Below are 17070 nucleotides of genomic sequence, written 5' to 3' on the forward strand. Positions count from 1 at the left end.
TAAGGGAGCAGGTACAGTTACCTCATCAAGTTCTACTTTCCTCCCACTCACTTCTTTCGAGAGAAACTCCTTCTCTAGAAAGGATCCATCTCAGCAACGAATAACTTGCCTTCAGATCTGTGATAGAAGGTGTACCCAATAGTTACCTTTGGGTATTCTATGAAGACGCACTTCTCCGATTTGGGTTCGAGCTTATCAGATGAAAACTTTTTCATCGCAGTCCCAAACTTTTAAGAAACGACAACTTTGGTTTCTTGCCAAACCACAGTTCATAAGGCGTCGTCTCAACGGATTTTGATGGTGCCCTATTTAAAGTGAATGCAACTGTCTCTAATGCATAACCCCAAAATGATAGTGGTAAACCGATAAGAGACATCATAGGTCGCACAATATCCAATAAAGTGCGGTTACGACGTTCGGACACACCATAACGTTGTGGTGTTCCAGGTGGTGTGAACTGTGAAACTATTCCACATTGTTTTATATGAAGGCCAAACTCGTAACTCAAATATTCTCCTCCACGATCAGATCATAGAAACTTTATTTTCTTGTTACGATGATTCTCCACTTCACTCTGAAATTCTTTGAACTTTTCAAATGTTTCAGACTTCTGTTTCATTAAGTAGATATACTCATATCTTCTCAAATCATCTTGTGAAGGTCAGAAAATAACGCTACCTGCCACGAGCATCAACACTCATTGGACCGCATACATCAATATGTATTATTTCCAATAAGTCACTAGCTCGTTCCATTGTTCCGGAGAACGGAGTTTTAATCATCTTGCCCATAAGGCACGGTTCGCAAGCATCAAATGATTCATAATCAAATGATTCAAAAAATCCATCTTTATGGAGTTTCTTCATGCGCTTTATACCGATATGACCCAAAAGGCAGTGCCACAAATAAGTTGCACTATCATTATTAACTTTGCATCTTTTGGCATCAATATTATGATTATGTGTATCACTACGATCGAGATCCAATAAACTATTTTCATTGGTGTATGACCATCAAAGGTTTTATTCATGTAAACAGAACAACAATTATTCTCTGACTTTAAATGAATAACCGTATTGCAATAAACATGATCAAATCATATTTATGCTCAACGCAAACGCCAAATAACATTTATTTAGGTTTAACACTAATCCCGAAAGTATAGGGAGTGTGCGATGATGATCATATCAATCTTGGAACCACTTCCAACACACATCGTCACTTCACCCTCAACTAGTTTCTGTTTATTCTGTAACTCCTGTTTTGAGTTACTAATCTTAGCAATCGAACAAGTATTAAATACTCAGGGTTTACTATAAACACTAGTAAGGTACACATCAATAACCTGTATATCAAATATACCCTTGTTCACTTTGCCATCCTTCTTATCCACCAAATATTCAGGGCATTTCCGCTTCTAGTGACCATTTCCTTTGCAGTATAATCACTCAGTTTCAGGCTTTGGTCCAGCTTTGGGCTTCTTCGCGGGAGTGACAACTTGCTTGTCATTCTAGTTGAAGTTCCCTTTCTTTCCCTTTGCCCTTTTATTGAAACTATTGATCTTGTCAACCATCAACACTTGATGCTCTTTCTTGATTTCTACCTTTGTTGATTTCAACATCACGAAGAGTTTGGGAATCGTTTTCGTCATCCCTTGCATACTGTAGTTCATCACAAAGTTCTACTAACTTGGTGATGGTGACTAGAGAATTTTTTCAATCACTATCTTATCTAGAAGATTAACTCCCACTTGATTCAAGTGATTGTAGTACCCAGACAATCTGAGCACATGCTCACTAGTTGAGCGATTCTCCTCCATCTTTTAGCCATAGAACTTGTTAGAGACTTCATATCTCTCAACTCAGGTATTTGCTTGAAATATTAACTTCAACTCCTGGAACATCTCATATGGTCCATGACGTTCAAAACGTTTTTGAAGTCCCGATTCTAAGCCGTTAAGCATGGTGCACTAAACTATCAAGTAGTCATCATTATTGAGCTAGCCAAACGTTCATAACGTCTGCATCTGCTCCTACAATAGGTTTGTCACCTAGCGGTGCATTAAGGACATAATTTTTCTGTGCAGCAATGAGGATAAACCTCAGATCACGGATCCAATCCGCATCATTGCTACTAACATCTTTCAACTTAGTTTTCTCTAGGAACACATATAAAACATAGGGAAGCAACAACGCGAGCTATTGATCTACAACATAATGTGCAAAATACTACCAGGACTAAGTTCATGATAAATTAAAGTTCAATTAATCATATTACTTAAGAACTCCCACTTAGATAGACATCCCTCTAATCCTCTAAGTGATTACGTGATCCATATCAACTACACCATGTCCGATCATCACGTGAGATGGAGTAGTTTCAACGGTGAACATCAATATGTTGATCATATCTACTATATGATTCACGCTCGACCTTTCAGTCTCCGTGTTCCGAGGCCATATCTGTTATATGCTAGGCTCGTCAAGTTTAACCTGAGTATTCCGCGTGTGCAACTGCTTTGCACCCGTTGTATTCGAACGTAGAGCCTATCACACCCGATCATCATGTGGTGTCTCAGCACGAAGAACTTTCGCAACGGTGCATACTCAGGGAGAACACTTCTTGATAATTAGTGAGAGATCATCTTAAAATGCTACCGTCAAACTGAGCAAAATAAGATGTATAAAAGATAAACATCATATGCAATCATAATATGTGACATGATATGGCCATGATCATCTTGCGCCTTTGATCTCCAACTCCAAAGTATTGTCATGATCTCTATCGTCACCGGCACGACACCATGATCTTCATCATCTTGATCTATATCAATGTGTCGTCACATGGTCGTCTTGCCAACTATTGCTCTTGCAACTATTGCTATCGCATAGCGATAAAGTAAAGAAATTATTTGGCACTTGCATCTTATGCAACAAAGAGACAACCATAGGGCTTCTGCCAGTTGCCGATAACTTCAACAAAACATGATAATTTCATACAACAACTTATATCTCATCACGTCTTGACCATATCACATCACAACATGCCCTGCAAAAACAAGTTAGACGTCCTCTACTTTGTTGTTGCAAGTTTTACGTGGCTGCTATGGGATGAGCAAGAACCGTTCTTACCTACACATCAAAACCACAACGATAGTTCGTCAAGTTAGTGCTGTTTTAACCTTCTCAAGGACCGGGCGTAGCCGCACTCGGTTCAACTAAAGTTGGAGAAACAGACATCCGCTAGTCACCTATGTGCGAAGCACGGCGGTAAAACCAGTCTCGCGTAAGTATACGCGTAATGTCGGTCTGGGCCGCTTCATCCAACAATACCGCTGAACCAAAGTATGACATGCTGGTAAGCAGTATGACTTGTATCACCCACAACTCACTTGTGTTCTACTCGTGCATATGACATCTACGCATAAAACCTGGCTCAGATGCCACTGTTGGGGAACGTAGTAATTTCAAAAATTTCCTACGCACACGCAAGATCATGGTGATGCATAGCAACGAGAGGGGAGAGTGTAATCTACATACCCTTGTAGATCGTAAGCGGAAGCGTTAGAACAACACGGTTGATGTAGTCGTACGTCTTCACGGCCCGACCGGTCAAGCACCGAAACTACGACACCTCCGAGTTCTATCACACGTTTAGCTCGATGACGTCCCTCGAACTCCGATCCAGCCGAGTGTCGAGGGAGAGTTCCATCAGCATGATGGCGTGGTGACGATATTGATGTTCTACCGTCGCAGGGCTTCGCCTAAGCACTGCTACGATATTATCGAGGTGGATTATCGTGGAGGGGGGCACCGCACACGGCTAAGAGATCCAAAGGATCAATTGTTGTTGTGTCTATGAGGTGCCCCCCTGCCCCTGTATATAAAGGAGCAAGGGGGGAGGCGGCCGGCCTAGAGAGGAGGCGCGCCAAGGGGGGAGTCCTACTCCCACCGGGAGTAGGACTCCTCCTTTCCTTGTTGGAGTAGGAGAGAAGGAAAGAGGAAGAGAGGGAGAAGGAAAAGGGGGCTGCCCCCCTTGTCCAATTCGGACCAGAGGGGGGGGGGGCAGGCCTCCTTCCTTTTGGCCTCTCTCCTCTATTCCCGTATGGCCCAATAAGGCCCATATACTCGCCGACGAATTCCCGTAACTCTCCGTTACTCCGAAAAATACCCGAATCACTCGGAACCTTTCCGAACTCCGAATATAGTCGTCCAATATATCGATCTTTAAATCTCGACCATTTCGAGACTCCTCGTCATGTCCCCGACCTCATCCGGGACTCCGAACTCCTTCGGTACATCAAAACTCATAAACTCATAATATAACTGTCATCGAAACCTTAAGCGTGCGGACCCTACGGGTTCGAGAACAATGTAGACATGACCGAAACACGTTTACGGTCAATAACCAATAGCGGAACCTGGATGCTCATATTGGCTCCCACATATTCTACGAAGATCTTTATCGGTCAAACCGCATAACAACATACGTTGTTCCCTTTGTCATCGGTATGTTACTTGCCCGAGATTCGATCATCGGTATCTCAATACCTAGTTCAATCTCGTTACCGGCAAGTCTCTTTACTCATTCTTTAATACATCATCCCGCAACTAACTCATTAGTTTCAATGCTTGCAAGGCTTATAGTGATGTGCATTACCGAGTGGGCCTAGAGATACCTCTCCGACAATCGGAGTGACAAAACCTAATCTCGAAATACGCCAACCCAACATGTACCTTTGGAGACACCTGTAGTACTCCTTTATAATCACCCAGTTACGTTGTGACATTTGGTAGCACCCAAAGTGTTCCTCCGGTAAACGGGAGTTGCATAATCTCATAGTTACAGGAACATGTATAAGTCATGAAGAAAGCAATAGCAATATACTAAATGATCGGGTGCTATGCTAACAGAATGGGTCAAGTCAATCACATCATTCTCCTAATGATGTGATCTCGTTAATTAAATGACAACTCATGTCTATGGTTAGGAAACTTAACCATCTTTGATTAACGAGCTAGTCAAGTAGAGGCATACTAGTGACACTATGTTTGTCTATGTATTCACACATGTATTATGTTTCTGGTTAATACAATTCTAGCATGAATAATAAACATTTATCATGAAATAAGGAAATAAATAATAACTTTATTATTGCCTCTAGGGCATATTTCTTTCAGACCGTACTCTGGAAGACCTACGAGGTTCTGTAATAACTTGATCTGAAGTTTCATGATCATCATCATTAGCTTTCTCACTAATTGGTGTAGGAATCACTGGAACTGATTTCAGCGATGAACTATTTTCCAATTCAGGAGAAGGTACTATTACCTTATCAAGTTCTACTTTTTCCCACTCACTTCTTTCGAGAGAAACTCCTTCTCTAGAAAGGATCCATCTTAGCAATGAATATCTTGCTTTCGGATCTGTGATAGAAGGTGTACCCAATAGTTTCCTTTGGGTATTCTATGAAGACGCACTTCTCCGATTTGGGTTCGAGCTTATCAGGTTGAAACTTTTTCACATAAGCATCACAGTCCCAAACTTTAAGAAACGACAACTTTGGTTTCTTGCCAAACCACAGTTCATAAGGCGTCGTCCCAAACGGATTTTGATGGTGCCCTATTTAAAGTGAATGCAACTGTCTCTAATGCATAACCCCAAAACGATAGTGGTAAATCGGTAAGATACATCATAGATCGCACCATATCCAATAAAGTGCGGTTATGACGTTCGGACACACCATTACGTTGTGGTGTTCCATGTGGCATGAGCTGTGAAACTATTCCACATTGTTTTATATGAAGGCCAAACTCGTAACTCAAATATTCTCCTCCACGATCAGATCGTAGAAACTTTATTTTCTTGTTACGATGATTCTCCACTTCACTCTGAAATTCTTTGAACTTTTCAAATGTTTCAGACTTGCTTTTCATTAAGTAGATATACCCATATCTGCTCAAATCATCTGTGAAGGTCAGAAAATAATGATACTTGCCACGAGCATCAACACTCATTGGATCTCATACATCAGTATGTATTATTTCCAACAAATCTGTTGCTCGCTCCATTGTTCCGGAGAACAGAGTCTTAGTCATCTTGCCCATGAGGCATGGTTCGCAAGCATCAAGTGATTCATAATCAAGTGATTCCAAAAGCCCATCAGCATGGAGTTTCTTCATGCGCTTTACACCAATATGACCTAAACGGCAGTGCCACAAATAAGTTGCACTATCATTATTAACTTTACATCTTTTGGCTTCAATATTATGAATATGTGTATCACACGATCGAGATCCAACAAACCATTTTCATTGGGTGTATGACCATAGAAGGTTTTATTCATGTAACCAGAACATCAATTATTCTCTAACTTACATGAATAACCGTATTGCAATAAACATGATCAAATCACATTCATGCTCAACGCAAACACCAAATAACACTTATTTAGGTTCAACACTAATCCCGAAAGTATAGGGAGTGTGCTATGATGATCATATCAATCTTGGAACTACTTCCAACACACATCGTCACCTCACCCTCAACTAGTTTCTGTTTATTCTGCAACTCCCGTTTCAAGTTACTAATCTTAGCAACTGAACCAGTATCAAATACCAAGGGGTTGCTATAAACACTAGTAAAGTACACATCAATAACATGTATATCAAATATACCTATGTTTACTTTGCCATCCTTCTTATCCGCCAAATACTTGGGGTAGTTCCACTTCCAGTGACCTGTCCCTTTGCAGTAGGATCACTTAGTCTTAGGCTTAGGTCCAGACTTGGGCTTCTTCACTTGAGCAGCAACTTGCTTGCTGTTCTTCTTGAAGTTCCCCTTCTTCCCTTTGCCCTTTTTCTTGAAACTAGTGATCTTGTCCACCATCAACACTTTGATGTTTTTCTTTGATTTCTACCTTCGCCGATTTTTTGCATCGCGAAGAGCTTGGGAATTGTTTTCATCATCCCTTGCATATTATAGTTCATCACGAAGTTCTACTAACTTGGTGGTGGTGACTAGAGAATTCTGTCAATCACTATCTTATCTGGAAGATTAACGCCCACTTGATTCAAGCGACTGTAGTACCCAGACAATCTGAGCACATGCTCACTAGTTGAGCGATTCTCCTCCATCTTTTAGCTATAAAACTTGTTGGAGACTTCATATCTCTCAACTCGGGTATTTGCTTGAAATACTAACTTCAACTCCTGGTACATCTCATATGGTCCATGACGTTCAAAACGTCTTTGAAGTCCCGATTCTAAGCCATAAATCATGGTGCACAAAACTATCAAGTAGTCATCATATTGAGCTAGCTAAATGTTCATAACGTCTACATCTGCTCCTGCAATAGGTCTGTCACCTAGCGGTGCATCAAGGACATAATTCTTCTGTGCAGCAATGAGGACCAAGTCTGCATCATTGCTACTAACATCTTTCAACTTAGTTTTCTCTAGGAACACATATAAAAACATAGGGAAGCAACAACGTGAGCTATTGATCTACAACATAATTTGCAAAACACTACCAGGACTAAGTTCATGATAAATTTAAGTTCAATTAATCATATTACTTAAGGACTCCCACTTAGATAGACATCCCTCTAATCCTCTAAGTGATTACGTGATCCATATCAACTACACCATGTCCGATCATCACGTGAGATGGAGTAGTTTCGACGGTGAACATCAATATGTTGATCATATCTACTATATGATTCACGCTCGACCTTTCGGTCTCCGTGTTCCGAGGCCATATCTGTTATATGCTAGGCTCGTCAAGTTTAACCTGAGTATTCCGCGTGTGCAACTGTTTTGCACCCGTTGTATTTGAACGTAGAGCCTATCACACCCGATCATCACGTGGTGTCTCAGCACGAAGAACTTTCGCAACGGTGCATACTCAGGGAGAACACTTCTTGATAATTTTAGTGAGAGATAATCTTAAAATGCTACCGTCAATCAAAGCAAGATAAGATGCATAAAGGATAAACATCACATGCAATCAATATAAGTGATATGATATGGCCATCATCATGTTGTGCTTGTGATCTCCATCTCTGAAGCACCTCCATGATCACCATCGTCACCGGCGCGACACCTTGATCTCCATCGTAGCATCATTGTCGTTTACACTATCTATTGCTTCTACGACTATCGCTACCGCTTAGTGATAAAGTAAAGCAATTACAGGGCGTTTGCATTTCATACAATAAAGTGACAACCATATGGCTCCTGCCAGTTGCCGATAACTTCCGTTACAAAACATGATCATCTCATACAATAAAATATAGCATCACATCTTGACCATATCACATCACAACATGCCCTGCAAAAACAAGTTAGACGTCCTCTACTTTGTTGTTGCAAGTTTTACGTGGCTGATACGGGCTTAGCAAGAACCGTTCTTACCTACGCATCAAAACCACAACGATAGTTTGTCAAGTTGGTGCTGTTTCAACCTTCGTAAGGATCGGGCGTAGCCACACTCGGTTCAACTAAAGTGAGAGAGACAGACACCCGCCAGTCACCTTTAAGCACGAGTGCTCGTAACGGTGAAACCAGTCTCGCGTAAGCGTACGCGTAATGTCGGTCCGGGCCGCTTCATCTCACAATACCGCTGAAGCAAAGTATGACATGCTGGTAAGCAGTATGACTTATATCGCCCACAACTCACTTGTGTTCTACTCGTGCATATGACATCTACGCATAAAACCAGGCTCGGATACCACTGTTGGGGAACGTAGTAATTTCAAAAATTTCCTACGCACACGCAAGATCATGGTGATGCATAGCAATGAGAAGGGAGAGTGTTGTCCACGTACCCTTGTAGACCGAAAGCGTAAGCGTTAGAACAACGCGGTTGATGTAGTCGTACGTCTTCACGGCCCGACCGATAAAGCACCGAAATTATGGCACCTCCGAGTTCTAGCACACGATCAGCTCGATGACGTCCCTCGAACTCCAATCCAGCCGAGTGTCGAGGGAGAGTTCCGCCAGCACGACGGCGTGGTGACGATCTTGATGTTCTACCGACGTAGGGCTTCGCCTAAGCACTGCTACGATATTATCGAGGTGGATTATCGTGGAGGGGGGCACCGCACACGGCTAAGAGATCCAAAGGATCAATTGTTGTTGTGTCTATGAGGTGCCCCCCCTGCCCCCGTATATAAAGGAGCAAGGGGGGAGGCGGCCGGCCTAGAGAGGAGGCGCGCCAAGGGGGGAGTCCTACTCCCACCGGGAGTAGGACTCCTCCTTTCCTTGTTGGAGTAGGAGAGAAGGAAAGAGGAGGAGAGGGAGAAGGAAAAGGGGGCTGCCCCCCTTGTCCAATTCGGACCAGAGGGGGGGGGGCAGGCCTCCTTCCTTTTGGCCTCTCTCCTCTATTCCCGTATGGCCCAATAAGGCCCATATACTCGCCGACGAATTCCCGTAACTCTCCGTTACTCCGAAAAATACCCGAATCACTCGGAACCTTTCCGAACTCCGAATATAGTCGTCCAATATATCGATCTTTACATCTCGACCATTTCGAGACTCCTCGTCATGTCCCCGACCTCATCCGGGACTCCGAACTCCTTCGGTACATCAAAACTCATAAACTCATAATATAACTGTCATCGAAACCTTAAGCGTGCGGACCCTACGGGTTCGAGAACAATGTAGACATGACCGAGACACGTCTCCGGTCAATAACCAATAGCGGAACCTGGATGCTCATATTGGTTCCCACATATTCTACGAAGATCTTTATCGGTCAGACCGCATAACAACATACGTTGTTCCCTTTGTCATCGGTATGTTACTTGCCCGAGATTCGATCGTCGGTATCTCAATACCTAGTTCAATCTCGTTACCGGCATGTCTCTTTACTCGTTCCGTAATACATCATCCCGCAACTAACTCATTAGTTGCAATGCTTGCAAGGCTTAAGTGATGTGTATTACCGAGAGGGCCCAGAGATACCTCTCCGACAATCGGAGTGACAAATCCTAATCTCGAAATACACCAACCCAACATGTACCTTTGGAGACACCTGTAGAGCACCTTTATAATCACCCAGTTACGTTGTGACGTTTGGTAGCACACAAAGTGTTCCTCCGGTAAGCAGGAGTTGCATAATCTCATAGTCATAGGAACATGTATAAGTCATGAAGAAAGCAATAGCAATATACTGAACGATCGGGTGCTATGCAAAACGGAATGGGTCAAGTCAATCACATCATTCACCTAATGATGTGATCTCATTAATCAAATGACAACTCTTTGTCCATGGCTAGGAAACATAACCATCTTTGATTAATGAGCTAGTCAAGTAGAGGCATACTAGTGACACTCAATTTGTCTATGTATTCACACATGTATTATGTTTCCGGTTAATACAATTCTAGCATGAATAATAAACATTTATCATGAAATAAGGAAATAAATAATAACTTTATTATTGCCTCTAGGGCATATTTCCTTCAGGTTCTTGTACCACCGGGCGGACCGCTTCCTCGCTGCATCGGAGGTGACGCAATGCTTCGGCTCGTGGTCCTCACCACCGCCAGCGCCGCGGCTAGAACTCCACATCCCGCGCCACATGGTGGATTGTCATTTGCAAAACGCGTTCGTGCCGACCCATTTGCGACCCAAATTTGCGACAGAAATGCGTCAGCGCAGACGTGAAGTGGACGCCTCGCGTGCCTTCTCGTGTCCATCGCGTCCCCACCCGGTGGTCGTCCAACTACCGCGGTCACCTTAGTTTATGACGATCGCCCACCTTGGTACCACGCATCAGCGACGGTGGTCGACCTTTTTTAATCCGAGCATGTGGGGGGGGGGGGGTTCTCACTCGCTTCCAGAAGCCCCCCTGTCCCCATCTCGCCACCCTCTGCTCCCCCGTCGGCGGCAACCCTAGCCACCGCACGGTTTCTTCTCCGGCAAAGGCAAGGGCAAGGCCCCCGCCACCCCTCTCCCCCGTCTCCACCGGTGCCTTCCCACCGGCCAAGGCAGCACGTGAACGTCCCAGTGCACCAGGGGAAGTGGCACTGGGAGAACCGCGTCCCTCTACCCTATCCGGACATCGCCCTGCCACACGACTGACACTTGGATCCGGAGAGGATCCTAGTGCCGGCGGCGCCGCGGTCGGCGAGGGCGCACGCGGAGGAGGTGCAGCGTCGGCAGGCGCTGCTGACGCCAGAGCAGCGCCGCAACCTCGCCTATGACGCCGACTCGCCCTATTGAGGGCATTGGTTCGCCTTCGAGCATGTAACACCCGGATTATTAAGCTATAGTAACCCTCTGCTAATGATGCCACATCACCACAATTAATGTTGTTAATCTCGCAATGATTCAATCCCGTTCGAATTCAAAATTCAAAATCAAGTAAAACAATTAAAGTTTTCAAATGTCAAAACTAAAATGTTCAAAACATGGCAAATAATCCCTGGGTATTTGTCATGTTGAAACCCATATTTTAAAAGGTATTTAAATGCCCATAATGAAGGAAATATGCCCTAGAGGCAATAATAAAGTTGTTATATTTTCTTATTTCATGATAAATGTTTATTATTCATGCTAGAATTGTATTAACCGGAAACTTGATACATATGTGGATACATAGACAAAATACCGTGTCCCTAGTAAGCCTCTACTAAACTAGCTCGTTGATCAAAGATGGTTAAGTTTCCTAACCATAGACATGTGTTGTCATTTGATAAACGGGATCACATCATTAGGAGAATGATGTGATGGACAAGACCCATTTGTTAGCTTAGCATTATGATCGTTCAGTTTTATTGCTATTGCTTTCTTCATGTCAAATACATATTCCTCCGACTATGAGATTATGCAACTCCCGGATACTGGAGGAATGCCTTGTGTGCTATCAAACATCACAACATAACTGGGTGATTATAAAGATGCTCTACATGTATCTCCTAAGGTGTTTGTTGGGTCGGCATAGATCGAGATTAGGATTTGTCACTTCGAGTATCGGAGAGGTATCTTTGGGCCCTCTGGTAATGCACATCATAAGAAGCCTTGCAAGAAAAGTGACTAATGAGTTAGTTACAAGATGATGTATTACGGATGAGTAAAGAGACTTGCCGGTAATGAGATTGAACTAGGTATGAAGATACCGACGATCGAATCTCGGGCAAGTAACATACCGATGTCAAAGGGAATAACGTATGTTGTCATAACGGTTCAACCGATAAAGATCTTTGTAGAATATGTGAGAGCCAATATGAGCATCCAAGTTCCGCTATTGGTTATTGACTGGAGAGGTGTCTCAGTCATGTCTACAGAGTTCTCGAACCCGTAGGGTCCGCATGCTTAACGCTCGATAACAATATTATATTATATGAGTTATGTGATTTGGTGACTGAATGTTGTTCCGAGTCCCGGATGAGATCACGGACATGACGAGGAGTCTCGAAATGGTCGAGAGGTAAAGATCGATATATAGGATGATGGTATTCGAACACCAAAAGTGTTCCGGAGGGTACCATGTACTTATCGGGTCACCGAAAAGGAGTTTTGGGCACCCCTGGAAAAGATATGGGCCTTATGGGCCAAGAGAGGGAGAACACCAGCCCACAAGGGGCTGGTGCGCCCCTATATAGGCAAGCTCTATAAGGAGCTGAAGGAAAGAGGGGAGGGCAAGGAAAGTGTGGAGTAGGACTCCCCCTTCCTCCCCCCTCTCCCCCCTTGTTTATACAAGTTAAGGGGGGCGCCATTTGGGAAACCCCAAGTAGGATTCGGATCCTACTTGGGGCGCCCCTTGGCTTCCTCTCCTCCCCTCCCACCTATATATATGTGGGGAGGGGGGTGCCTAGAAGACACAACAACAATCGTTAGCCGTGTGCGGCGCCCCCCTCCATAGTTTACGCCTTCGGTCATATCCTCGTAGTGCTTAGGCGAAGCCATGTGCGAATCACTTCACCATTACCATCACCACGCCGTCGTGCTGACAGAACTCATCTACTTCCTCGACACCTTGCTGGATCAAGAGGGCAAGGAACGCCATCATGATGAACGTGTGCAGAACTCGAAGGTGCCGTACGTTCGGTACTTGATCGGTCGGAGCTAGAAGAAGTTCGACTACATCAACCGTGTTGTCAAATGCTTCCGCTTTCGGTCTACGAGGGTACGTAGACACGCTCTTCCCCTCTCGTTGCTATGCATCTCCTAGATAGATCTTGCATGAGCGTAGGAATTTTTTTGAAATTGCATGCTACGTTCCCCAATAGTGGTATCACAGCCAGGTCTATGTGTAGATGATATACATGAGTAGAACACAAAGGGTTGTGGGCGGTGATAGTCATACTGCTTACCACCAACGTCTTATTTTGATTCGGTGGTATTTTTGGATGAAGCGGGCCGGACCAACCTTACATGACCACGTTCATGAGACCGGTTCCACCGACAGACATGCAACTAGTTTTGCATAAAGGTGGCTGGTGGGTGTCTGTTTCTCCTACTTTAGTTGAATCGAATTTGACTGCGGCCGGTTCATGTTGAAGGTTAGAACAACAAACTTGAGGAGACGCCGTTGTGGTTTTGATGCATAGGTAAGAACGGTTCTTGCTAGAAGTCTGTAGCAGCCACGTAAAACTTGCAACAACAAAGTAGAGGACGTCTAAATTGTTTTTGCAGGGCATGTTGTGATGTGATATGGTCAAGACATGATGTGATATACGTTATTGTATGAGATGATCATGTTTTGTAAAAGTTATCGGCAACTGGCAGGAGCCTTATGGTTGCCGCTTTATTGTATGAAATGCAAACGCCATGTAAATTGCTTTACTTTATCACTATGCGCTAGCGATAGTTGTAGAAGCAATAGTTGGCGAGACGACCATGACGCAACGATGGAGATCAAGGTGTCGAGCCGATGACGATGGAGATCATGACGATGCTTTGGAGATGGAGATCAAAAGCACAAAATGATGATGGCCATATCATGTCACACATTTTGATTACATGTGATGTTTATCTTTATGCATCTTATTTTGCTTAGTACGGCGGTAGCATTATAAAATGACCCCTTATCTAAATTTTAAGGTATAAGTGTTCTCCCCAAATATGCACCGTTGTGACAGTTCTTCGTGCTGAGACACCACATGATGATCGGGTGTGATAGGCTCTACGTTCACATACAATGGATGCAAGCCAGTTTTGCACATGTAGAATACTCGGGTTGAACTTGAAAAGCCTAGCATGTACAAACATGGCCTCGAAACACTGGAGACCGAAAGGTCGAACGAATCATATAGTAGATATGATCAACATAGAGATGTTCACCATTGATGACAACTCCATCTCACGTGATGATCGGACATGGTTTAGTTGATTTGGATCACATATCATTTAGATGACTTGAGGGATGTCTATCTAAGTGGGAGTTCTTAAGTAATATGATTAACTGAATTTTAATTTATCATGAACTAAGTCCAAATAGTATTTGCAAATTATGTTGTAGATCAATAGCTCTCGTTATAGCTCCCCTATTTTTAATATGTTCCTAGAGAAACTAAGTTGAAAGATGATAGTAGCAATGATGCAGACTGGGTTCATGATCTGAAGATTATCCTCATTGCTGCACAGAAAGAATTATGTCCTTGATGCACCGCTAGGTGACAAACCTATTGCAAGAGCAGATGCAGACGTTATGAATGTTTGGCAAGCTCAATATGATGACTACTTGATAGTTTAGTGTACCATGCTTTACGGCTTAGACCCAGGACTTCAAAAACATTTTGAACGCCACGAACTAGGGCTCATGCTCGTGTCGAGAGGTATGAGACCTATGACAAGTACTTCGCCTACAAGATGGAGGAGAATAGCTCAAGCAGTGAGCACGTGCTCAGAATGTCCGAGTACTACAATCGCTTGAATCAAGTGGGAGTTAATCTTACAGATAAGATAGTGATTGACAGAGTTCTCTAGTCACTATCACCAAGTTACTAGCACTTTGTGATGAACTATAATATGCAAGGGATGACGAAAACGATTCCCGAGCTCTTCGTGATGCTAAAATCGATGAAGGTAGAAATCAAGAAAGAGCATCAAGTGTTGATGATTGACAAGACCACTAGTTTGAAGAAAATGGCAAAGGGAAAGAAAGAGAACTTCAAGAAGAATGGCAAGCAAGTTGCCACTCCCATGAAAAAGCCCAAAACTAGACCCAAGCCTGAAACTGAGTGCTTCTACTGCGAAGAAAATGGTCACTAGAAGCGGAACCACCCCAAACATTTGGCGGATAAGAATGATGGCAAAGTGAACAAAGGTATATTTGATATACAGGTTATTGATGTGTACCTTACTAGTGTTCGTAGTAACCCCTGGGTATTTGATACCGGTTTATTTGCTAAGATTAGTAACTCGAAACAGGAGTTGCAGAGACTAGTTAAAGGCGAAGTGACGATGTGTGTTGGAAATGATTCCAAGATTGATATGATCATCATCGCACACTCCCTATACTTTCAGGATTAATGTTGAACCTATATAAATGTTATTTGGTGTTTGCGTTGAGCATGAACAAGATACGACCGTGTTTATAGCAATATGGTTATTCATTTAAGACAACAAATAATTGTTATTCTGTTTAAATGAATAAAACCTTCTATGGTCATACACTCAATGTGAATGGTTTATTCAGTCTCGATCGTAGTGATACACATATTCATAATATTGATGCCAAAAGATGCAAAGTTAATAATGATAGTGCACCATATTTGTGTGTGATGCCCGGATAATCAAGCTACAGTAACCTCTGCTAATGATGCCATGTCACCTCCGTTACTGTCGCTAATCTCGCGTTAGTTCAAAATGATTCAAATTCAAATTTGAATTTTTGGCAAACAAACAAAGTTTTCAAGATTAAAAAAAAAATGTTCGGACCGTGTCAAATATTGCATAGATAATTATGGTGAAGTAAACACATTTTTAGAAATACATAAATATTTTAAATTGAATAAAACAGAAAGGAAAATAAATAAAAAAATAAACAAATGAAAGGAAAACAAAACAAAACAAAAACAACAGACCCCCCCCCCCCCGCTGGGCCAAGTGGCCCAGCTGGCCTCCGCCGCCCGAACGGGCCGGCCCAACCGCCCCACACCCCCACTCCCTATATCCACTGCGGGCACCGAACCCTAGCCCCACGACCACCACTCCCCCCCCACTCGTTCGTCCCCCCCGATCCAGATCTGGCTCGGGGCTCGACGCCAGTCCCCGCCGCCCGACGTGCTCATCGCCGGTGCCGCATCGCCACCGCTTAGAGGACCTCCCCGCCATCGCCGTTTGTCGGGGCAACCTCACCGGAGCTCCTCTGCCTCGACCCCGCCGTCGCCGCAATGGCACCTCCCCTTGAGCAGCGCTGCCCTCCGCCGCCACCACATCGCCGGCGCCACCGCGCCGCTGCCACGTCACCGTCGTCTTCGACCTCCTCCCCGAGCACGCTGCCTTGTCCCCTACGAACCCTTGTGAGCTCCACCGCACGTCCCCTCCATTCCTCTCTGCTCATGTGGTCATGCCACTCGTCGCCGTAGCCCGTGCTCGCCTCGCCCCCCCCTCGCGCTTGCTGTAGCTGTTATAGCCCCGCGCGCCTCCACGCGCTGACCGACCCCGTCCTCACCTCCTCCTCCCCGCGCTGCGCCTGAATGGCGCCCCGGCGCGCGCCTGGCTTTGCCCCGGCCTCGCCTTCCCTCTCCGTGCGCCACTCTGGCCATCCGCCTCCTCTGCACATGGCTCGCGGCCACCCCGCCGGCCATCGCGGCCATCTGCGCCTGCCTCGACGTGCCGCCTCCTGTTCCGGTTCCACACCTCCGCCCCTTCTGCTGGACGGCGCCGTGGGAGCCGGCGGCCACGCCGATGGCCTTGCCCAATCCCCAGCGCCTGGGCTCGCCCCAGTCGGGTGCGCCCCTGTCGGCCACGCCCGCTGCGCCCACTCGGGCGCGCGCCCGCACACCCGTAATCGCAAAGGCCCCTATGGGCCTATGACAAACGGGGCCCACGCCCAGAACGAAAATAATAATAATAATAGTAGATAAGTAAATAATTAAAATATTAATTAATTAAT

The 17070-nt window shown here is 44.5% G+C and overlaps 1 protein-coding gene across 1 annotated transcript in view; it reads right to left on the bottom strand.

Annotated features, from left to right (window-relative positions):
- LOC123090145 (uncharacterized) overlaps positions 1–16737 on the bottom strand; it is a 29077-nt gene extending 12340 nt beyond the window's left edge. Inside the window, exon 1 of the mRNA XM_044511576.1 lies at positions 16627–16737. Within this exon, the coding sequence (XP_044367511.1) occupies positions 16627–16737 (111 nt within the window). The remainder of the gene's footprint in view (positions 1–16626) is intronic.
- Positions 16738–17070: the final 333 nt, after the last annotated feature.

The sequence above is a fragment of the Triticum aestivum genome, chromosome 4B (genome assembly GCF_018294505.1).
Source record: "Triticum aestivum cultivar Chinese Spring chromosome 4B, IWGSC CS RefSeq v2.1, whole genome shotgun sequence".
Classification (NCBI taxonomy): domain Eukaryota; kingdom Viridiplantae; phylum Streptophyta; class Magnoliopsida; order Poales; family Poaceae; genus Triticum; species Triticum aestivum.